Source organism: Lissotriton helveticus, chromosome 9 (genome assembly GCF_964261635.1).
Source record: "Lissotriton helveticus chromosome 9, aLisHel1.1, whole genome shotgun sequence".
Lineage (NCBI taxonomy): Eukaryota > Metazoa > Chordata > Amphibia > Caudata > Salamandridae > Lissotriton > Lissotriton helveticus.
Genome location: NC_136070.1, coordinates 1,271,382,176 through 1,271,407,567, shown reverse-complemented (window position 1 = coordinate 1,271,407,567; position 25,392 = coordinate 1,271,382,176). Strand labels below are relative to the sequence as shown.

At 46.9% G+C, this 25,392-nt stretch overlaps 1 protein-coding gene across 1 annotated transcript in view; it reads left to right on the top strand.

The window, feature by feature from the left end:
* Positions 1-25,392, top strand: part of LOC144783416 (uncharacterized) — a 182,528-nt gene that overhangs the window by 46,250 nt on the left and 110,886 nt on the right. The window contains 1 exon segment of the mRNA XM_078662404.1: positions 10,336-10,412. Coding sequence (XP_078518530.1) covers positions 10,336-10,412 — 77 coding nt within the window.

Below are 25,392 nucleotides of genomic sequence, written 5' to 3'. Positions count from 1 at the left end.
TACAGAGGGGTGCCTTTTCAGAACACCTTGTATTGACAGGGCGGTGTTGATTATTCATTGGGCAGGAGAGCAAGGATCCACCCTTTTCAGAAAGAGCTCAGGTAGTATAACTGAGGTATCAGCTCCCACCCTCCTCCCTGGGGTCCACAACTGGAGCAGTGAGAAAGAGACCCCTGCTGACACTCTCAAGGAGATAACGCTACACAACAGAGTCTGAAATGGTGACGTCCCAGGAAGTCTGTGCACCGACCTTCCTGTTCAAGTACAGATTTCTTCTCCCTGAGACACCCAACTATCAGAAGCGTTGATTTGCTTAGCTCTGTCTGTTGGTTTCAGGATTGCTGTCTCACCACATACAAACAGTGATAAAAACACACTCTTTGGCATTACCAAACACTCTCTCTGTGCACCAGCATTAAACAGTGGAGAGCGAAAGGGCAGCCAGCATCCTGCAGTCCCTTAGTGACCACCACCTCACCTCCATGTGCAAAGGCTGGGAGCCTTCACTGATGTGTGTCTTTTCTCTTCATTAAGTTAGATATGAAGTACTTCAACAATGCCACCATGATGTTTTTGGTGTTTTGCAGTAGTCGGAGGAAGTGGTTCCAGCACCTATGTTTCTGCTTGCAAACCATGTACGCTGTGCTGTAGCGCTTGTGATTGAACCTATCTGATTATTGATCACTATTGATCTTTTTTTAATTTTTTTTAATTGACCGATTTAGAATTTGGTGGACAGGGTACTAGGTCACAAACACGATGCCCAACAAACCCTCAGTGCGCCTGCCTCATTTAGCGATGGTCAGACCTCAAATTTTCTGCCAGATGGCTGCACCCCAGAGCTATGAGTGTTTGTATATGCATGTCTGCCTGAGCCAGGAAATAAAGCTTGAAGGTTAAAATAACAAGTGTGTGATATCTATAGGAGCAGAAAACAGGAAAGGAAGATAAGGCAAGGCAATCATCAAGAATTAATATGCCCTGCAGACATGGGAAACAACAGAGACCGAAACAGAAGGTGAGACATGCAATGGCGGAAAGTGAATGAATAATACAACTAACCAGGATATCCTCTGATGAAAGACAATGTCTAGATCCACGGTTAGTTACATGTGATCACACGTTTTACCTACTTAAGCTAATTCCTTAAGATGAGGATCTTCAGACAAAGCTAGAGAAGGAGGGATGGATGGACGGATGGACACATGGGGGGCGGGCGGATGGGTGGATGGATGGGTGCGTGGATGAGTGGGTAGATAGTTGGGTGGGTGGATGGATGGATGGATGGATATTCATCTGCGAAGGTGTGTACACTGAACTACCACAAGGATGATGATATGTCTTGAACTGCCCCCTGAGGCTACGTTTGTTGACTGCCCATCATTAGTATCAGCCCTCTCCAAAATGTAGGGGCCAAGAGATTCCTACATACTCCCGGAACACCGAGGACCTTGTATGTAAAGAGAAGTGACACTACGGATGAACTAGAGATAAACAACACTTTGGGCCAACCAGGCAGCAATTTGGGCGGTGAACAACCATTACAACGCAACTATTACAACGACATACCATTACCACGCAACTATTACAACGCAAGTCACTACAACGACTTGCGCTGGGGGGTGCTCTAGGATAGGGAATAGTTTAATTTACTATCCAACACCTTCCCTACTATCCACGGGGACTGGAGTTGGAATAGTAAATTAAACTACTCACTATTCAGCACCCCCCAACGCAAGTCGTTGTAACGACTTGCGTTGTAAAACTTGCGTGGTAAAGGCATGCGTTGTGAAAGCATGCGTTGTAATGACATACATCCATTTGGGCTGTGCAACAAATGTGTTCAGGTGCTGTCTTTACTATAAAGAAGATCAGTAAAGTAAAGACATTCTATAAGTACTATTCCACATAGTCGGCAGCCTCTTTCACCCTGGGTGCCTCAAATTCTAGTAGTTTATATCTTCCTGTCCCCTGCAAAGAGGAAAACACTTCTCATGTAGAACTTTATTACTGTGCTTGCATCCAATCTGGAGGTGTTTACTGGATGTTTGTATCCCACTGGGATTTTTCAGAAGATATTTGGACCTAAGGTTTAGCTGGGAGGTCAGATGGTCCCTGCCTTCCTCTTCAAAGTTGTTGTTCCATCGTCACTGAAGACAGTTCTAGTGAGACTTATGCTGAAGAAAGCTTGGTCAGATGTGGATCAGGAGCTTACAACATACATGCAGCTTATAAACCCTCAGAATCAGTACGGCATCACAATGGTATTTAATAATAACCCAATGTGTACGGGTCTCAAAATATTTTATTATTGAGTAATAATGTATATATTCTTTACTTCTAGTCCTTATAAAGTTCCAAGAGGCCATATGTCAAACATAATTCTGATTTTAATGATTATTGTGTGTGTCTGTACAAATGAATGAATCATATTTTAGAATATACATAGTGAAGACATAGTTCAAACTCAATTGAACTGTGAATTATTTTACCAATACAATTTGGACGAATAAATAACGGTTTTGTTGAATTCAGAGAGGAAGCAGGAGAACAAGCACAGCAACCAAAATCAAAATATAATCCAGAAGCAACGCAGAGTTCAAGTAACTGTTCAGCAGCTGATCACCAAACCCACCAAATCATAATCCAAGGGGCAAGTCAGAGTTCAGGCAACTGATCAGCAAACAATACCCAATAGTGATCCAGAGGGGAAATCAGAGTTTAGGCAGGAAGGTTAGAGAACAGGGGGAACTGAGAAGGGAAATAAAACAATAAAGGTGTGGGACACAATAATGATGAATCAATCAAGACATTTGTAGAGCACGCTACTCACCCGTGAGGGTCTCAAGGTGCTAAGGGGGGGGGGGGCAGGGGGAGAGCAACTACTGGTCGAACAGCCAGGTCTTGAGGAGTCTCCACAAGGTCAGCAGGTCCTGGGTCTGCCGTAGGTGGGAGGGAGGGTGTTCCAAGTCTTTGCGGCGAGGTGGGGGAATGATCTTCTGCCGGTGGGTGTTCGGCGTCTGCTTGGGACGATGGCAAGGTCGGCGGAGCTAAGCTGGCGGTTGGGGGTGTAGAAGGATAGTCATTTGTTCAGGCATGCTGGTCCGGTGTTGTGGAGTGCTTTGTGGCCGTGGGTGGGGAGCTTAAAGATGAACTTCTTGTTGACGGGAAGCCAGTGCAGGTCTCTCAGCTGGGTGGTGATGTGGCTGTGGAGAGGGAGTCCGAGGATGAGGCATGCAGAGGTGTTTTGTATGCTTTCGAGTCTCTTCTGGAGTGTGGCCATGGTTCCTGCGTGGAGGGTGATGCCGTTATCCAGCCTGCTGCTGACGAGTGCTTGGGTGACCGTCCGTCTGGTTTCAGTGGGGATCCATCTGCAGATCTTTCCGAGAATGCGGAGGGTGTGGAAGCAGGAGAAGGAGACAACGTTAACTTGGCTGATCATAGAGAGCGTGGAGTCCAGGATGAAACCCTGGTTGCATGCGTGGTTGGTGGGTGTCGGGGCAGTGCCCAGCGTGGCGAGCCACCAGGAGTCGTCCCATGCGGAAGGGGTGGATCAGAGGATGAGTACCTCTGTCTTATCCGAGTTCAGCTTCAGCCGGCTAGTCTTCATTCAGTCTGTGACGACCTTCATTCCCTGGTGGTAGTTGGATTTGGTAGTGGCGGGTCCTTGGTGAGGGAGATGATCAGCTGGGTGTCGCCAGCATAGGAGACGATGCTGAGGTGGTGCGCTCGGACGATGTTGGTGAGCGGTGCCATGTAAATGTTAAAAAGGGTCGGCTGAGGGATGATCCTTTAGGTACGTCGCAGGTGATTGTGGTGGCTTCGTATCGGAAGGGGGGGAGGCGGACTCTCTGGGTTCTGCCGGTGAGGAAGGAGGTAATCCAGTCCAGGGTTTTGTCTCGGATCCCTGCGACGCGAAGGCGTGTGTGCAGGGTGTGTTGGCAGACGGTATCGAAGTCGGCCGAGAGGTCCAGGAGGATGAGGTCTGCTGTTTCACTGTTATCCAGCAGGGTTATGATGTCGTCAGTGGCGGTGATGAGGGCAGTTTCGGTGCTGTGGTTGCTGTGAAATCCGGATTAGGAGTGGTCCAGGATGTTGTCCTCTTCCAGGAAGCGGGTCAGTTGTCTGTTGGCCATTTTTTCAATGACTTTCACTGGGAAAGGGAGTAGGGAGAAATGACGGAAGTTCTTGAGGTCCTTTTGGTCTACCTTGGGCTTCTTGAGTAGGGCGTTGATCTCAGCGTGTTTCAAGCTTTCCGGGAAGGTGGCGGTCTCGAAGGAGCTGTTGATGATTTTTCGGAGTTGGGGTGCGATGATGGAGCTTGCCTTGTTGAAGATGTGGTGGGGGCAGGGGTCCAAAGGTGAGCCGGAGTGGATGGTGTTCATGATTTTGAGGGTGTCTTCGTCGTTGATGTCGTTCCAGGAGAGCAGGAGGTCGGTGTGTTTGGTGGGTGTTAAGTTGGGGGGTGTAGGCGTCTGCTGTTGGCGTCTGGGTGTCGAAGCTGCTGTGGATGTCTGCGATCTTGCGGTGAAAGAAGGTGGCCAGGGAGTCGCAGAGTTCGTGCGATGTGAGAAGTCATTGGAGCTGGAGCTGGGGGAGGTGAGTTCTTTCACGATGTTATGGAGCTCTTTGCTGTTGTGACCGCTGATGTCTATGCATTCCTTGAAGGAGGTTCTTTTGGTAGATTGGATGAGTTGGTGGTGTTTGCGTCTGGCGTTTGTGAGGGTGGCATGGTTGTCTGGTGTCTGGTCGTTGCGCCACTGCTTCTCTAATCTTCGTCAGGTGTGCTTAGAGTTCTGGAGGTCGGCGTTGAACCAGGTGGCTCTCATGTTTGTGCGCTTTTTGGAGAGTTTCTTGATCGGGGCGAGGGTGTTGGCGCAGTCATCGATCCATTGTCTGAAGTTGTGGGCTGCTGCGTTGGTCTGGGAGGGCTCGCGTGGAAGGTTTCGGGCGAGAGTGGTGATGAGCTGGTCTTCGGTGACTTTTTTACAGCTGCTGTGTGGGAACCGTTGCAGTTGATTGCGCGCGGTGTGTTTCTCAAAGGAAATATGGATGCAGTGGTGGTCAGTCCAGTGGATGAATGAACTGTATCGATAGCAATGAAAGCAACACAGTACAGAAAGTTGCCAGCCACATTCCTAATTGAAGGGGACTACTTATAGAGCCCTGTTACCACTCTTGACCTAGATGTCCTTCTTCTTGACCTCCATCAGCAATAATCCTAATCCCAGCCACTGTAGACTGGTCTTCCATAGTCCTTCGGGATTTATAATGTAGAATCTAAGGCAGGTATTCTAAAAGATGAATCCCTGAGTCCATGTAACCACCCTACCCCCCTTCTTAACACTCTCCCCTCTTGGTGCTGTGTTGAGAAGGAATTTTTGGTGAAAATAGTCTGCCAATTTAGGGGCCCGACAAATGTGGAAGGTTCTTAGAGGGTTCCCCTGATTCTTATTATCTGTCTATACTGTTACTGGATGTGGAGCCTCTACTATGTGCTGTCGCCAGTCACCAAAAGATTCTTTGATTGCCACTAATTCGTTACCATATATTGTAGAATTAAGCCCTGTCACAATAAAAGTTCTTGTCAAGAACAATACAGGGTGTACAGCTTCGGTCATCAAATCTCTTTGTGATGGTCTGAATCCCACGGTGAAGAAAGATGCATGCACTGGTAGATTGTGATCAGCGTACCTCAGGATGTCAGTTGTAATGCTGCACTATACCCCACTAACATGGACTTCCATTTCTAGTCATGCGTATAGTATTGGCACCATTGTAAAGAAAGATTTGATGAAGTGTGGAAAAAAAGTAAACCCTAAGAACTTCTGCATCTCCTACATATTATGTGCTTTAGATCATTTTGTCACTGTTAGAACCGGCTATTTCTGGTAGGCTAAGGCTGACGCCAAAGCCAGGCAGAAACCACCATTCTAGTCAGGGCAAAGGAGTCACACGCCAAGATAACCCCTGCTCACCCCCTTGGTAGCTTGGCACGAGCAGTAAGGCTAAACTCGGAGGCAATGTGTAAAGCATTTGCGCCAGCACACAACAGCAACAACATTCTAGGCACACCACAAAAGGAACTCCACACAAGGTTATATAAAAATAACTTTTGTATTGTCAAAACACATCAGATAGAAATCACACATGTACATTGTGCCAACTGGCACGGGCAATATTCACAAGGGATTATGTACAAGACAGGGCCACATGGACCACGGTCAGAATCAACACTTTTAGAAATAGCACTTTTAGAACTTAGAATAAAAGGATATAAAATCACTGTAGCACAAAATAACAGTTATAAATCACAACCAGTAACTACTGGTAAGGGTAGGTACCCACTACGCAATACTAATAACCATAGGCCTAGATCACGCATGGACACATAACCTCTATAGTATAAACTATACTAGGCAAAACACAACCACCTAAGAATAAAATACATTTAGGGGTATCAGCAAGAACACATGATGCATCAAAAACACATTCAGAGGTGCAGGGAAGGAAAAACACATGATGCCTAAAACATTCAGAGGTGTGAGGAAAGAAAACACATGATGCATAGAAATACCTTCAGCGGTGTAAGAACAAGGAGACACATGATGCCTAAAACATTCAGAGGTGCCAGACCACAACTCAATAGCGCAAAAACACATGATGCATGAAAAACATTCAGAGGTGTAAGATCAATGTGCGTAACCATATTAAATGCATTACATTTCCTAGCACCATATCACATTGCGCAAAACTCACATTAGGCAAATACTATCACATAGATAATCACATTGCACCTAAATAAAATCACATACCAGCCCCCATCTAATAAAGGGACTAGAGAGCCCTGTGTCCAGCGCCAGTCAGGGGTGCGCCACGGGCGCAAAACCTAAACGTTGCAGGTGCCCACTACTTGCTGGGCACCAGAGGACATCACAAGACCTAAACGGTGCAGCTGCCCACTAATTGCTGGGCAGCTGGGAATCAAACTGCGACAGGGTCCTCACTGACCCTAGGACACCTCTGCGCCATCTTGTTGGAGCCCCCACTGGCTCTGAACTTTGCGCACGTTGGAGCCACACAGGCTCTGGGACATAATGGGGGCGAGGGAGCCATCTAGCTCCTTAAGGCAACCTGCCCTTGAGCCTCTCAGGATCCTTAAAACAAATATGGCCCCCTAGGAGCTTCGTGGCTCTAATAACACACATATGCCGCCTCACGACGATGGAGCCCCTCACACGAGGACTCAACAACTACTGGCCATCGTGGGAGCCACGGGGCTCTAAAAAGAATTATGCCCCTCGTTGGAGCCTCGGGGCTCTAAGAAATGCCACGGAGCCCCTCAGGGCTCGGAAACCAACAACAATGTCCCCGGGGCCCTCGTGGGCCAAACAAGAATGCGGTGGGGCGGCCCACTGCCATCCGGGGCTGCCCTGACTCAAGTGCCTCAAACCGGCACCGCCCTTCACTCACCGGCCCTGCTGCGGGGAGGCTCCATCATCGCGCCGTCTCTCTGCGGCGTCCTCCCTGCTGCTGGCACTTCTCTGCACTCGGGCCGCGGGCCGGGGCTCTGGCCGCACACAGGGCTCTTCACTCGAGCCCCGGCCACGCTACCTCTCGGCTCCTCTCTTCTCTCGGGCTCCCTCTCGGGCACGGGAGCCCCACAGCGGCCGCCGCCATCTTCTCTGCTCCCCTTCGTCCGTCCAACCAGAGCGCGGCTCACGGGGATGAGCCCCCACCAACGGCCCAATCAGCTCGCAGCCTCACAGGGCGAGCCTCCCAGGCCCTCCAATGACAGCGCGGCGCCTCCGGGTCTCCGTCCCCGGCTCCGAGCGGGGGGACAGCGATTTCTCTGGCGCCAAATGAGGGGTGGGCACCCTCGAAATCCCATTAAATTGCAGTAGCGAGGTAGGCCCCTGAACGGGAGAATACCCGTAATACCCGTGATACTAAAAATAAAGTGCACACGAAGCACTCAAGGCCACACAAAGGGCAGGAGCGCTTCCCACACGGGATAACCACAGCGCTCTGCCAGAAAGTTAAAAGTAAAGCGCTCGCAAGCGCTACAAGCAAAAATAAAGCGCTCTTAAGCGCTGGAAGCAGAACAAAGCGCTCCCAGGCGCCAAGGGGCAGAATAAAGCGCTCTCTGCAGGAAAATGCAGCTTCTCCATGCTGCCAAAGGTCCCAGAGATTCCAAGGGGCAAAGCAAAGTCCCCCCATCAGCCCAGGCAAGGCAGAGGGGTCCCCCAGAAGTCCTCCAGGCATCCAGGAAAGTCCATCAGATGTCCAGGGGCTGGGCAGGGCCCAGGGATTCCCCTGGGCCCAAGCAGCAGCACACCCCTGGCAGATTCCAGTCCAAAAACAAGAACAATTTTGGAAGGGGACACAGCCCCTTTTTATACAGAGAAAAGTCTTTGACGTTTTTGTGCAAGTGGGCCCTGAACCCAGTCTAAACCAGTTCTTGAGTGTTGCTGGAGCCCTTGGGCTTCCTGGCTTCCTTCTTTCTTTCAGTATCAGGGACAGAGGTGACAGTCGCCCAGCGGGGAGGTGGAGCCAGCATTGTGGTCAAGCAGGCACAGCTCTATTCACTCCCAGGTGCTATCTCCTCCCACTTCCCTGGCAGCAGATGCAGCCTTTCATCCACGGGCTGACTCAGACAACCTCCTGGGGGCTCTGCAGCCCCTGTCACCCTCAAATCAGACAGTCAATCCACAAGCAGGCCCAGGCACTCCTGGGCCAGGCTCACCAGCCAATCACACGCCAGGCACAAATTACACAAATATGCCAACTTCTAAAAGTGGCACTTCTAGACTAGACACAATCATGCCGCATACACCATTACGCAGCATTCAATCTCACAAGTTCGCACATATCAAACTCGACCCTGCACTCCCCACACATCAGGAACTACCATGGGCATACATATTTCCCATTCATTCCTATGGGAGGGCAGGTCACTCACCACACATACACAGAGAGCACACACACTTTACACTGTACCACAGTGAAAAAGTGCGCAGAGGCCTAAAATCACCAACCCAGGTTCCAGAAACAGGCTAGGAAAAAGCAAAAAGTTTCGGGCTGAGCCTGCCAAAAAGGGCCAGGTCCAACAGTCACTCCAGCCACCTTTTTGAGATCTATACAGGTACATTTATCTGAAAGGAAGCAGCTCAAGAGATTTACTTATTGAACTTCAAAGATGCATTGATCTAGTTTGGCATATAAGGATGGGTTCATAGATGTCTTAATTCCTCTTGGACATGTTGTTGATGTACTTTCAGATCTTGAGAGATAATTAGAATGTCATCTAAGAAGATAATGATGAAAGTGCCCAGAATATCTAGTTTGTTCACTAAATTTTGAAACAAAGTGGGAGCATTGCACAAACCAAAAGGCGTGACCAAATACTTGAAAAGATGTATCTAGTATTAAAGGCAGTTTTCCATTCATCACATGCCTTACAGAGATCAAAAACTCCCCTTAAATCTAGTTTAGTAAAAATCTTGGCAGTGTGGTCTTACTAAACTAAAATGAATGGTAACATAATGATTCTTCACTGTGATGTCCTTCAGTTCTCTATATTCCACACATGGCTTCAGCTGTCCAATGAATTTTGGAAGGAAATATATTGGAGCCCTCTGCATGATGTTGATTCCCTAATGAAGCCTTTCACCACATTTTCCTCTATATATTTCTTGAAGTGTTCTTCTTTAATGCTCAGAGGATATATCCAATCACGTAAAATCACACATCTCGAAATGATTCAATAGCATAGTTATATTCCCTATGAGAAGGTATGGAAAGCTGCATGTTTTTGAAAATAAAGATGTTGTGCACCTACCTGATAGTGGAGTGCGGCTTCACATCTGAGCACTTTGGGGTTTTCAGTAATAGCACGGCACACCAGAGGCCTATTCAAGTAATTAAAGTCCTGCAGAAAGGATGTGGTGGAATTGAACTCTTTCGCGATGCTTTTTTACTGTTCGCAATCGCTGTTTGCGTGCTCGTGGGGAAATATCTTGCGAACACGCATTTTGAGAACGTGAACAAGCAAAAAATTTGCAAAGCCGCGGAATGCAGACTTTTGGGGAATTTTGTGTTCTCCGCCGAACGTGAAATTACTCAAATTACCCAAATTTTGCGAGCGGAACGGAATTTACCGCCCAGTCCTAGTGTCAGAATAATTCTCAAACTGTTTTCTTCCACTATAGTCGTTTTTTCCTGCAGTGTTTGGTCTCTCAGGATCTTACTGACCTTTTTCGTGGCCCTTTCTGATACCCATCTTGGATAGCCTCTGTCTTTTAATCCTGTGATCATACTTTCTTGTTCCACCAGGAAATCTTCCTGATTGCTACAGTTCCTTCTGGCCCTCAGACAGCACTTGCTATTGAAGACAGCATGTGTGCAGTACTGTATTGGTTGGATGAGTGTGTGTATGGGTGTGTTAGTGAATGAATGGCGGTCTCAATAGTGTCTTTATGAGTAACTACATATGTTTTAAACTAGTATATGTGAGTATTGGTGTATACAAGTGAGTATATGTGAGTGTGAGAGATCTGAAGAGTTCCTGCATAAATTAGTATGTGTTTCTATAAGTGATTGCTTAAGAGATGTGTAAGTTTCTGTAGCAGTAAGTGTGGTGGTGTGTGTATAACTGTATATGCAATTTAATGGATGTTTGATACTCTGCATGTGTGAGTAACTCTATGGATGAGTGTGCAACAGGATGTATAGGTGTATGAGTACATATGATGAGTGAGTACATGTTTGAGTGACTGTATAGGACATGTTGGTAAATGAGTGGATGTGTGTGTATATCTTGGAATTACTGAATAGGTGTGTTATAAGTGGTATTGGTATGTCCATTGTTTTGAAAATATTAGTTTCTATTTTTGAGTGTGTGTGTCAAAGGTTATATTAGGGTGCGAGGAGGTCTGTCACTCTATCACAAGGATGATGTCATCAGTAATGTCATCAGTGATGTCACTGACCATGTCGTGAGTGATGTAATATGTGACGTCATCAACAGTGCATTGCGGGCGCGTGAGTTATTGTTAGCTGAACTAACTATACCGGGGGAATTTCAAAGGTTTTGTACGAGTGATATGTCCAACTAACTATAACACCGCTAAAACCTATGTTTTTTTCTGTGAATTTCTAAGGTTTATTAAATGCTAATTTCTAACTATAACGTGCCTGAAACGTATGTTTTTTCAGTTAATTTCAAAGGTTTTTTAAATGCTAGTTTTCTAACTATGCCTACAGAGATAGGACATGTGAAGAAAGAAGAAAAAACACACAGAAAGAAGAAAAAGAAATGCAGAAAGGAGCATCAGAAATTTCAAAGACGAAGAAAAGTGCAGGAAGAAGGAAGATGTGCAGAAAAAACAGAGGAGCAGAAAGACACCTTGTTGCACAATCATCCTGTACCCTCAACTTTTTCAGATGGGTACTGGTTGTAACTGACTCTGACTAACCAGTCCTGAAGCCAGTGCTATGCTAAAAGACACTTAGAATACAGTTAAAACACCTACATACACTAGGGAACACTATGCGTTGGGGTACCCCTGTGATTACCATGGCCTCCTCCATAAGACCCTAGTACATAATAGGGCAGGAGGATTAAAACTACCTCTTAAAACGCGCCACAGGGCACGTTTGCACACTGGTGAAGGGAGGGGGGGCAGAGCTGATTTGTGCAAACACGCCCTGTGGCCGTTTTAATTTGGGGGGATAAAGTCCCCTTGAATCCTGACTGTCCCTTGGCTCCAACGAGCCCACTAGGTACCTCCAGTAAGCGCCACAGAGCTGCGTTGCAGAGAGGTGTAAAAAGGGGGAAGGTCTGGAACCCTCTCTGCAACGCAGCGCAGTGGCGCTTACTGGAAGCGCCTGGTGGGCTTGTTGGCCCCCAGGGGTCCTTAGGATTGAAGGGGAATTATTTCCCAAACTTAAAACACGCCACAGGGTGTGTTTACAACCATGTCACCTAAGGCCCCGCCCCCTCCCTTCACCACTGTGTAAATGAGCCCTGTGGTGGTTTTAAGTAGGGAGATTAAGTCCCCTTGAATCCTGAGGGTCCCTAGGGTCCAACTAGCCAACTAGGTACCTCCAGTAAGCACCACAGAGCTGCGTTGCAGAGAGGTGTATAAAGAGGCACGGCCTGCACCACCTCTCTGCAACGCTGCACAGTGGCGCTCACTGGAAGCACCTGGTGGGCTAGTAAGCCCCCAGGGGCCCTCAGTATTCAAGGGGAATTATTTCCCCAACTTCAAATGCACCACAGGGTGTGTTTGCACATGTCACCTAGGGTCCTGTCCCCTCCCTTCACCACTGTGTAAACACGCCCTGTGGCCGTTTTAAATTGGGAGATTAAGTCCCTTTGAATCCTGAGGGTTCCTAGGGGCCAACTAGCCCACTAGGTACCTCTAGTGCGCCACAGAGCTGCGTTGTAGAGAGGTGTAAAAAAGGGCGTGACCTCTGAACACATCTCTGCAACGCAGCTCCCTGACGCATACTGGAGGTACCTGATGGGCTAGTCAGTATTGAAGGGGAATTAATTCCCCAACTTACAACTCGCCAGGGGATGCGTTTGCAAAATGGTGAATGAAGGGGGAGGAGCCTAAGGTGACAAGTGTGCAAACACGCCCTGTGGCGCGTTTTGAGTTGGGGAATTAATTCCTCTTTAATACTGAGGGTGCCTGGGGGCCAACTAGCCCACCAGGTACCTCCAGTATGCGCCAGGGAGCAGTGTTGCAGAGAGGTGTTCAGAGGCCTCGCTCCTTTTTACAACACTCTGCAACGCAGCTCTGTGGTGCCTATTGGAGGTACCTGGTGGGCTAGTTGTCCCCCAGGGGAACTCAGGATTGAAGAGGAATTAATTCCCCAATTTAAAACATGCCATAGGGCGTGTTTGCAAACATGTCACCTCAGGCCCCGCCCCCTCCCTTCACAACTGTGCAAACGCGCCCCGTGCTTTGGTATTTGGCGTGTTTGCAGATGGGAACTAATTCCCCTTTAAACCTGAGGGTCGCTGGGGTGCAACTAGCCCACCAGGTACCTCCATTAAGTGCCACAGCGCTGCGTTGCAGAGAGGTGTAAAAAGGGGTGTGGCCTCTGAACACCTCTCTACAACGCAGCTCCCTGGTGCATACTGGAGGTTCCTGGTGGGCTAGTTGGCCCCCAGGGACCCCCAGTATTCAAGGGGAATTAGTTCCCCATTTGGAAACGCACCAAATACCAAAGTAGAGTTTGCTATGGCAGTGCGGGAGCCGCAAGGCTCCCGACCTGCCATAGCAAACTGCAGTGTACCCCGGGACACTGCAGGAGCCGGCCCTGGGGGTTGGTGGTCCCCAGGGCCATGACAGGGCTCCAGGAGGGGGACTCCCCTCCCAACAATACCAAAGGCCCGGGAAGGTGGTGGTTCCCGGGGCATACCGGACCCCCCAATTTGCATAGTTAGTGCTCCAGGGAGGTAGCGGACCACAGGGCATGTGGGGGGGCTCGAGCCCCCACACAGGTTAGTTTAAAAAAAATAAAACACAAGCCCCGGGGGTGGCGGTCCCCGGTGTTTGGGGGGGCTTTGAGCCCCCTACCCTTTTTTTAGAAGCCCCGGGGGGCGGTGGTCCCCGGGGCTTGGGGGGATGTGAGCCCCCGCAAATATTATCAGAAAGCCCCGGGGATGGTAGTACCTGGGGCTTGGTGGGGCCTTTGAGCCCCCCAATCATTTATTTTAGAAGCTCTGGGGGGTGGCGGTCCCCGGGGTGGGGGGCGGCTGTGAGCCTCCGGCACATATTTTTGAAATGCCCCAGGAGTGGTGGTCCTAGGGACTGGGGACCCCGCTGGGCCCTCATTACAAAACAAAATTGGCCCACCCGGGGGTTAAATAGTAATGAAGCGTGGAGGTGGTGGTCCCCAGGGCAGACCGGACCCCCCAATTTGCATATTTAGTGCTCTGGGGAGGTGCCGGTCCCCGGGCTTGTGCGGGGGCTCGAGCCACCCACACAGGTTAGTTTTTTTAAATTAAAACACATGCCCCGGGGGTGGCGGTCCCAGGGCTTGGGGGGGCCGTTGAGCCCCACAATCATTTATTTTAGAAGCCCCGGGGGTGGCAGTCCCCGGGGCAGGGTGGGGACAATAAAACAAATAGTTACGACACGTATCCGCGGATCCTCAGCGGACTTTGCCTGACTCCCTAGGCCTAAAAGCCTAGGGGGACAGGGTGCTTCTACCCTGCCCCCTTTTCTCTTTTTTCAAGTTTGTTTTCCTGTATCCTTGTGCCTCTATTCTACCGAGGCACAAGATGGCTGCCAACACTTCCTGGTTTGGAGTGCTGACAGCCAATTAGCATGAAGTTCGTGATCGGGAGGGTCCGCGGATCCACCACGGCCATCGATATCACTATTTTTTTACATTTGATTTTCTCAGCAACTACTGAACGGATTTACACCTTTTAACAAAAAAAGAGATTTTTCTTAACCAAGGGCTACCTTTTTGCCAAATTTGGTGTAATTCTGCTCAGCAGTTCGGGCTGTAGCTGTGTCTAAAGTTTCCTATGGAAAATAACATGGAGAAAACACGTTTCGGGACCCCCCTTTTTTTTCGACCCCCGCTTGCCAAATCACCCCAAATCTTCCAGGATAGGAGAAGGCCAGAGCGCCCCACGAGTTTTGAAAATTTTGCGAAGTTTAGTCATCCGGCGCAAAAGTTATTGGGAATAGAATGTTGAGATTTTCCTATGGTAACTAGGTCCTACCTATAACTACCTACTGGTGACGGACGGTAGGTAATATATATATATATATATGCCACTCTTTCACAAGGATGATGTCATCAGTGATGTCATCAGTGACGTCATTTGAGATGTCACCAGTGATGTCATGAGTCATGTCACTGACCATGTCATGAGTGATGTAATATGTGACGTTATCAGCAGTGCATTGCGGGCGCGCGAGTTATAGTTAGCTGAACTAACTACAACGGGGGAATTTCAATGGTTTTGTATGAGTGAAATGTCCAGCTAACTATAACATGTATGAAACCTTTGGTTTTTTCAGTGAATTTCGAAGGTTTTTTAAATGGTAATTCCTAACTATAACGTGGCTGAAACCTATGGTTTTTTCAATGAATTTCTAAGGTTTTTTAAATGCTAATTCCTAATTATAACGTGGCTGAAACTTATGTTTTTTTCAGTGAATTTCAAAGGTTTTGTAAATGATAACTTTTAAATGTATTGTTATATTATTCTATACTGATTTACTACATTATTTAAAATTATTTATTTTTAGATATTTTATTTTTTAAATTACATTATATATTTTTTAAATAAATTGAAAAATAAATGTTTTTTAAAATATTGAAATTGTAATTTTTTTTTATTTTTTATTTATATATATTTTATATAGCATGCAATGATATCCTATGGAAGGAAATTCAAGTAATTGTAACTACGATTAGAATTACTTTTCAGGATCAGTAGTGGGCTGAAAGATGCAGCACTGAGGTCTTTCCTTATAACAGGTGAGTAAATCGGAATTCGTAGTTCGGCTGATTTTAGAGGTATTTTTTAAAGTTTCAAAACTCCACACTTGGAAACATTTCCAAGTGAAAGCAGTCAATGTTAGCCTATGGAAGGAAATTCAAGTTACTGTAAGTATGGTTAGAATTACTTTTCAGGATCAGTAGTGTACTCAAAGATGCAGCACTGACGTATCTTGTGATAACAGGTGAGTAAATCAAAATTCGTAGTTCGGCTGATTTTACAGGAATATTTTGCTCAATAGTGAAGGAAGGGGGCGGGGCCTGAGGTAACGTGTGCAAACACACCCTGTGGCGTGTTTTAGGTTGGGGAATTAATTCTTCTTCAATCCTGAGGTCCCCTGTGAGCCAACTAGCCCACCAGGTACCTCCAGTATGCGCCAGGGAGCTGAGTTGCAGACAGGTGTCCAGAGGGCACGCCCCCTTTTTACAACACTCTGCAACGCAGCTCCGTGGTGCTTACTGGAGGTACCTGTTTGACTAGTTGGCCCCTAGGGGACCTCTGGATTGAAGAAGAATTAATTCCCCAACTTAAAACGCGCCACAGAGCATGTTTGCACACATATCACTTCTAGCCCCGCCCCCTACCTTCACCACTGTGCAAACACACCCCGTACCGCGTTCTAAGTTGGGGGATTAAGTCCCCTTGTATACTGGGGGTCCATGGAGGCCAACTAGCCCACCAAGAACCTCCAGTATGCGCCAGGGGGCTGTGTTGCAGAGAGGTGTAAAAAGGGGCGTGGCCTCGTAACACCTCTCTGCAACGCAGCCCCCTGGCACGTTTGCAGAGGGGGAACTAATTCCCCTTACATACTGGGAGTCCCTGGGGGCCAACTGGCCCTCCAGGAACCTCCAGTATGCGCCAGGGGGCTGCATTGCAGAGAGGTGTAATGAGGCCACGCCCCTTTTAACACCTCTCTGCAACGCAGCCCCCTGGCACGTTTGCAGAGGGGGAAATAATTCCCCTTGCATACTGGGAGTCCCTGGGGGCCAAGTAGCCCACAAGGAACCTCCAGTATGCGCCAGGGGGCTGCGTTGCAGAGAGGTGTAATGAGGCCACGCTCCTTTTTACACCTCTCTGCAACGCAGCCCCCTGGCGCTTTTTCAGAAGGGGAACTAATTCCCCTTGCATACTGGGAGTCCCTGGGGTCAACTAGCCCACCAGGAACCTCCAGTATGCGCCAGGGGGCTGCATTGCAGAGAGGTGTAATGAGGCCTCGCCCCTTTTTACACCTCTCTGCAAAACAGCCCCCTGGCACTTTTTCAGAGGGGGAACTAAATCCCCTTGCATACTGGGGGTCCCTGGGGGCCAACTAGCCCACCAGGAGCTTCCAGTATGCGCCAGGGGGCTGCGTTGCAGAGAGGTGTAATGAGGCCATGCCCCGTTTTACACCTCTCTGCAACGCAGCCCCCTGGCACTTTTTCAGAGGGGGGACTAATTCCCCTTGCATACTTGGGGTCCCTGGGGGCCAACTTGCCCACCAGCAACCTCCAGTATGCGCCATGTGGGCCCCCACACATTTTTGCATTATGCCCCCGGGATTTGTTCCCCCAGGGGGCTAATTTGAAAAAAGCAGATTGGGGTTTTTTTTTTTTTCGTGGGGGACGCGTACCTACGCGTACCCCGTGATTTAAAAAATTTTTTTTTTAATTTGGGGGGCCTTGGGGGTCCTTGTGGGACCCCCTGAGCAGGCCTAGGGGGTCAGGGTGTTTCTACTCTGCCCCCTTTTTGCGTTCTGCACGTTTGTTTTTCTGCTTTCTTGTACCTGGGTTCTACTGAGGCACAAGATGGCTGCCAACACTTCCTGGTTTGGAGTGTTGACAGCCAATTAGCATTCAGCTCGTGCTCGGGAAGGTACGCGTACTGTAAGCTTACGGTAAGCTCCTCAAGATATATCTATGATTTTACTTTTGATTTTCTCAGGAACTACTGAACGGATTTACACCATTTAACAAAAAAGGTGATCTGCGAACCGAACTCTACCTTTTTGCCAAATTTGGTGTAATTCCGTTCAGCCGTTCGGGCTGTAGCCCTGGCTAATGGTCCTATGTAAAATTGCATGGGGAAAACACGTTTTGGACCCCCCTTTTTTCTCGGCCCCCGCTTGACAGATCAACCCTAAACTTTCAGGGAAGGAGTGGAGTAGAGCAGGCCATCTTCTTGGAGAATATATATATATATATATATATATATATATATATATATATATATATATATCATGCTGCAGAACCTCGTCTGTCACTTCACTCATGGTCAGGTGCTTCATGCACGAAGATGAGAATCGCACTACTCAATCGCGACTGCAGGGTAAAAATCACCAGCACTCACAGGAGCAGTTTACCCAGTTTATTATTTGGGTTTTGAGTACGCTCAGATGCGTTTTGGCTGCCGCCTTTGTCAATAATGGCGCGTGTCGAGAAATAGCCTGCATAAATACACATAACATTATTGACATCAACAAAGGACACCGGACATCCCTATGTCCGATGGTGTCGGTCATCTTGAAGCATGCAAATACTATCACATTGCTGTAAATGAAACACCAGTGCAATACCATCTTGGTTCTCTCGCCCTGAATGGGCAAATCACAAATATTACTATGCCCTATATACAGCAATCTATGTATAACTTAACATATATCGCTATATAATCTAAATCTAAAACCTCCATATACTACCACAGCTGATCTGCAGAGGAAGAACCTCCTACCACTCTGTGTAGGCTCAGGTTACTAAGGTATAGTGTTAACAGTGGGTGCTAGCATCCATACTTTCCTATTGAACCCTGAATGGGTTTTTTAGATAGATGTTCGCCTCCCACATTGCACACTGCATAGATGGTGTTTCAATCTACTATTATTTTTTCATGTGATGTCTAGCAAGATTCCCCCTCTCATCATTTCAATGCTCTGTTCTTGAACAATGCTCCAATTACAGATGTATAACCATCTCCTCCCCACTGTTTAATCCCCTTGGTATTTTGGTTTGGGTATCAATGATATACCTAGACTCTAGTCTAAGGAGTTGCAGTTGTCTATCGCCTCCCTTTGTGTTAGGGGCACATGGTCCAGGCAAAAGAATTTCAACAGATCCCTTTTGCTTCTATGATGCGTTTCAAAGTGTCTTGCCACCGGATATAATACATCCTTGTTGGCAATCGGTCTGAGATGTTCCAAAATGCTGCCAATATATCTCAGGCCACACGGGCATACCAGACAGTACACAGTCTTACTCGTACTGCAATTGATGAACCTCCTGATTTTCTTAGGTGCCTCCAAACCTGGTACACCGAAGGACAGGACTTTATGGCAATTCCTACATGCCTTACATTTCCTGCAGGGGAAAAAGCCAGTCACTCTTCCAAAGGAGGCTGGTCTGTTGTCAGTGGGACAATGACATTGTACTAAATGGTCTCTCAATGTCTGCATTCTCCTGAACGACATTAGAGGTGATTTAGGAAAATCCTCACCTATCATAGAATCTGATTTCAAAATGTGACAATTTCTTCTTAACACATTTCTGTCATTAGCTTCACTTGAGTAGTCTGTGATCATTCTAAAGTTCTTACCATCTGTCTCCCTCTTACCTCTACTCCTAGTGTGCGAGTTGTCATTGACGAACTCCCATCTATATTTGGTGTCTACATTATTTTTGGCTTGAATAAGAATATCCTTGTTGTATCCTCTCGTCATGAATCTCTGCATGCTTTCTTCAGCTGCTGTCTGGAAATCTCAGTCACTTGTGAAATTTCTCTCAATCCATAGGAGCTTTCCATACTGTATACTCATTATTATTTTATCAAAATGATAGCTGGTGACATGCAACAGGGAATTCCCAGCACTTGGCTTCTCATGTAAGGAGGTGCATAGTCTACCCTCTGCTGCGAATATTGTTAAAACTAGAAAGTTCACAGATATTCGACTTGTTTCATCTGTGAATCTAAGGTTCAGATCATTCTCATTGAGTACTCTAAGATAATTCTTGGCTGATTTTTCAGTGCCCATGTAAATGATGAAAAGGTCATCTCTGTATTGTTCCAACTGATAACATGACAGGTCCATTCATCATTGGTATCTGTCCAGGCCACCAGCTTCTCCCACCAGCCAACAAAAAGGTTTGCGTAGCTGGGGACGAAGCAGGTGCCCATGGCTTTACCAAGTGCCTGTCTAAACAGTTGCTCCTGAAACAATTGTTTTTAATTATTGAGACAAAAAAAATTCCATCAGCATCCTATTGTGCTTAATGAATTTCAATGATCGTCCTTTCAAAAAAGTAGTTCACTGCCTCTAGACCTTTCTTATGTTCGACGCTAGTATATAGACTTGAGATATCAAGTGTTATCATCACAAAGTTTGTGTCCCAGGCAACATCTTCAATCCGCCTCAAAAAATCTTTTGTATCCTGCACATATGAACCCAGTTGGGTTACAAACTCAAACAAGAAAAAGTCTACAAATATTGACATGTTCTCAGACTGCCCAGAGACAAAACTATAGGACGACCCGGAGGACTTATTTTGATTCTATGTATCTTCTGGAGATGATACAAGGTCGGCAGACGTGGATGTTTACATTCAAGAAAGGCATATTATTCCTTTTCCAACATGCCTCTTCGACACCATTTGTTGATGAGTGTATGGTTTTCCACTGTACTGCTCTCATATTCCTCTCTGCCAATCTTTTATAACTCAGAGCATCATTTAGTTGTTTCAAAGCTTCTCTTTGATAGTACTCAGTCGTTAATAGCACTATATTATCCACCCTTGTCAGAAGGCTTGCTTACGATCATCCGATCTTATTGTAAGCCTTTTATTGCCTCCCTCTGTTTCTGAATGATGTTACTTTTAATTCTCCTCTTGTCCTTTTTAGTTCGTAGTTTAATGAGTTCCTTCGTGACTGTCTCTGTGAACACATCAATTGCATCCGTGGGCATCTGTGAGCATCTGTGAGATAAATTTGGATGACGGTTTAAATGGACTCCCAGGACCCACTTGAATGATTCACAGCATTTCTACTGTATGGCTCTCTGTAGAAATCATTTCTCTGGGATTTTCTTCATTCTGAAAATCTTCCAAGATCGCCAGCGTCTCCTGATCGTTGACCGTCAAAGTGTCCATATCTGTATCTGAAATGTTGGCTTGTGTCTCCCCACGCCCTGGTCTTTGTGTTTTGAAATACTTATGAAGTTTGATTTTCCTGGAGTATATTTGAAAAAATCAATTTTTGTCTGGGTGTATTCGAATCTTTTAGAGGGACAAAATGTGAGTCCTAACCATAACACTGTTTCTTCCGTTGAGTCCAATACTCTTGGCGTCAGATTTACAATCGTACAATTTTCAATTGCTAGCGCTTGTTCCCACGTTTGCTCCGAGCGACCCGTGGGGAGGCGCTGTAGTTGCTTGCTCCAGCATTTATAGAATAGTGAGGGAAGTTCTTTAAATTAGACTTTTTCTTTATTCTGAACCAACTCCCTTTGAGCTGTGTTTGGACCCTGTTCCACGGTTGGGATACTCCATACTGTGTCTAAAAGGGCTGTCCTAGGCTTGGGACACAACAGGCAAAGGCTTTTAATGTTTAAATGATGTGCACACTCAGAAACAAATGTTTAAGCTGTGTGCCCAGGATATGGAGCACTATGTGTAATGTTGCTTCATTCTATATTGTTTCTTACATTCTCCTATTGCTTGCTCTCTCAGAAAGCCTTCTCCAATTATACTTCTACAACCCTGCATGACATATTTTGTTTCTTCAGCGAGCCCCCCTCATACCTTCCATCCTCTGAATGCCTTCTATTTCAGAGTATAGCCTCCACTCAGTCTCAAGCCTGCCTCAATCGTTTTCATTGCAATTCGGCAATTGGTTGATAACTCATTTTATCACAACCTCATTTTATAGATCATAACCTCTCCTCTTTAAAACCCTATCATTTTAATTAATTCTGTGCATCCCTTTTAATAATTATTCTTGCTCTTAAAATATATGTTTTGTTTCTTTAGGTGGGAATCTATTTTCCAATTAAAATTTCAGAAAACTATTTGCAATTTTATCTATACTACTATTATAAAGGAAGAACTTTGCACCTTTCAGGCGGGTAAACTCGGGAACCACAGCGCCAATCCACACACCCGATACATCATTGTAATCGTCAGGGTGTGCAGATGGACATAGGCTATATAAAGTATAAAAATATGCGTTATTTGAAAAATTAACATTTAAAAAAAAAAAGTAGTCCCTTGGAAGTAGAGCCAGCCGTGACCTGCGTGCTGACGTCAGGAGCGCGGGGAGGAGCGGCATCCAGGAACGCGAGGAGGAGCGGCTGACATGGCGAGGGGGAGGAGCGGTGACGAACGTCGGAATGGCGGTGAGGATCGGCGGACAGGCGGGAGGAGCGGTAAGCGGCGAGGAGCGGTGGAGCGGTGAAATGAGGAGCGCAGGGGAGGAGCGGCGGCTGAGGTAAGGCTCCTGGCAGGCGGGGGTCGGGGCAGGCGGGGGACGAGACGGGCGGGGGCCCGGGCTGCTTGACAATGTCGGGGCGGGTGGGGGGCCGGGCTGCTGCACAATGTGCGGTGAAATGAGGAGCGCGGGGGAGGAGCGGCGGCTGAGGTAAGGCTTCAGGCAGGCGGGGGTCGGGGCATGCGGGGGACGGGGCGGGCGGGGGCCCGGGCTGTTTGACAATGTCGGGGCGGGCGGGGGGCCGGGCTGCTGCACAATGTGCGGTGAAATGAGGAGCGCGGGGGAGGAGCGGCGGCTGAGGTAAGGCTTCGGGCAGGCGGGGGACGGGGCGGGCGGGGGCCCGGGCTGCTTGACAATGTCGGGGCGGGCGGGGGGTCGGGCTGCTGCACAATGTCGGGGCGGGCGGGGGTCCGGGAAGCCTGATTGCTCCCGGACAAGGTCGGGACGGGCTGCTAGTTTATTATATTTAGGTTAATTCAATTTATATTTCAAGATTAATTTAATAGTCCTGTAGCTTATTTTTGTTCTACATTTAAAATTAATAAATTACATGAATTTACATTAACATTGAACATAAAAGTATTTATAATAAATATTTTTGAGTTAAATAAATTCTTAACATTTTTCCTATACCTTATCATGGAAATACTCCGCAGTCGGCACAAAGATCTCCGCATGGTAAAGTACAGGGAAAAAATTTAAAGTTTATAATAAATGAAATAAACTGATCTCTACCCACCATAATGTAGAATTCACACCAGCAAGTGAAGACTCTAATCACCAAAAGTTGCTAGAGGGGGATGGTAGAATACCTGCAGACCTATTCAAGGGAGGGAGTATCATATCCTTTAAAAACTGCAAAAAATCATTCCAGTTGACCGAACAGGAATGGTGCAGATAATATCAGTTAAGACAATGGGCAATGGATCAGATGGTGAGGACTACAGTGACCAGACCCCTTACACCCTGTGAGCAATGACTAGTTACACTAGGACAAACTAGAGGCGCAGTTAAAAAACAATAAGGCACTAAATATACCCTCAACACAGTGAGATTGGTACTGAAAGGGAAAACGCAATTTAAAGGGAAATACTGGCATGGACATTAGAAAAGTTGTGAAATTTCATACATTCCAAGAACAAACCAGTATTACACAGAGAACCAATTATTAAAATAATGACAGGATGGTATCTCATGTCAGATGAACTGGGCTATATGTTGTCAGTAGAGGTGGCCGTTGTTGGAGAGAATGCGGTGATAAGGGGGATCTAATGCAGAGCCGGTGAGGATACCCAAGATCAGTCCTTTGTTGAGAGGAAGTGCTATCAGCCACAATAAGCATAGTAGGGGGTCCCACATCCAGATGATAAAGGATTGAAGGTTTTGGGGTTGAGACCAGTATGTTGGGATGATCTACAGGGCAAAGAATGGGTTCTGACCTCCAACTTGTGGTTGCAGCTAAAATAGCTATACCCGCCAGCGAAAGCAGAAGACACCACCTACACCCAACTGTTTTTATAATAAACTTTGAGATACCACAGTGATGCAGAGTCTTTTAATTGACACCCAACTAAAGATAAAGACAACTTTCATCCTGGATGGACCCCGGTATTAGAGGGCACGGTTACGGATTTTAGAGGGGTTACATGACCCCCATGATTAAGAGCACTGCACCTCAATGAGGGCGGGGAGACAAGGGATAACTGTAGATACTTGCTTTGATACATCACAAATCGTGAACAACTGCAAACCCTGTGCCTGATATGATACTCTGTACAATTCCATGCAATAGTAGACCTGTCTACAGCTTGTTACACAGTGAACTACCAACCACCGTTAAAGGCCTATCTGATTTAACAAATGCTTTTCAGAATAATATCCCAGGCCTACTGCCTTTGTCATAACATTTCATTAAAAAACAGACCAGGCTTATGGTATCAGGCTTAAACTTTTCCAGTGAAATAACCAGGCCTACAGACTTTATCACTGGCTTGTCACCATAACCAACCCAGGCTTACTGTACAGAGCAAGGCAACCATCAAGCATACATACAATTACAAAAGTAAACAGAATACAGTTGGCAAAGCATCTCTCCTAGGAGAGCCTAACAAGAATTATCACAGTGCAAATCGTCTAACCCAACGGTTTGTCAAAGGAGTTAAACAACCTCAAACCCTGTGCCTATTACTGCAACCTGTTGGATTCTAGGTAAAATACATATTTATCTGCAGTCTTTAATATTCAGCGTAACAATCCACCCTCAAATACCTACTAACTTTAACAAAAGCTTTTCACAATAAATATGTCTGACCTGCTGCTTTTATTCCAACTTTCCATAATAAACAGATTAACCTAAACTCTTGATAATTGTCATGCCACCATAACCAAATCAGCCATTTGGTAGTGAGCATGACGTTTCCCACAAGGCAAAAAATGCAATACAAGCACTATTTTTCATTGCAAGCAGACACCTTCTACCCATTCAAGTACTCAAAGGAACCAACATGTATGTGGATCCAGAACCCCTCTGTGTAGTACTTCTAAAAGCTCTTTTAGTATTGGTCACATAAGGCCAGGCGACATATGAGCGGTCAAGCCAAGCCTAACCTTTTCCATGCTCAAGATGGCTCTCGGCCGTCATGAGTCACAGTAGGCGTGTGTACATGACGGCACGAATGTTGCCACTTTGCCCGCGTGCGGTTAATTCCCCACCTGTGCGGGAGAATTAATCAGTGGGCAGAGTTCGGACGGCTCCCGGCCGTCATGAGCACACGCCTACTGTGACTCATGACGGCCGGGAGCCGTCCTGGGTACCTGAGCGCCACGCCCAACCACGCCACCCTCGCACCGCAGCAAAATTTGCCGCGCGGCGAAGGGGCTAAAAATGGGGGTGCAGTAGTGGGTCGGAAGGTGGTGCAACTGTCCCAGTTAGATACAGCATTTCTCCTGCTTCCATCAGCTGGTCAAGGGCAGCATTTCCAACCCAAAATAGCACTGGGCTTCACCATGAGAGTGATGTTTTGAGCAACAAATACAGTTAATTATTGTGAGCAATTGGCCTTAAGGTAAAACGATTTGCAAAAAAAACCTCTAAAAGGGGATATTGACGAAAGCTTCAGACACTGGATGAACTTTAGTAGGTTTCAACTTTCTAATATTTGATAGTTTGGCAAGTATGTTGTGTTAATCAATGGATTCTTTAGTTGACTAAGAGGAGAATTAATCTTGGACTAATGTCTGTGGTGATGACTTGGAGGGAGAGACTAACAATAGATACAGGGTGGAGTTTGGTTGCTACAGTGACCTGTGGTGATGACTTGGAGGGAAGGACTCACAAAGGATACACGGAGGAGTTTGGTTGCTGCAGTGACCTGCGGTGATGATTTGGAGGGAGGGACTAACAAAGG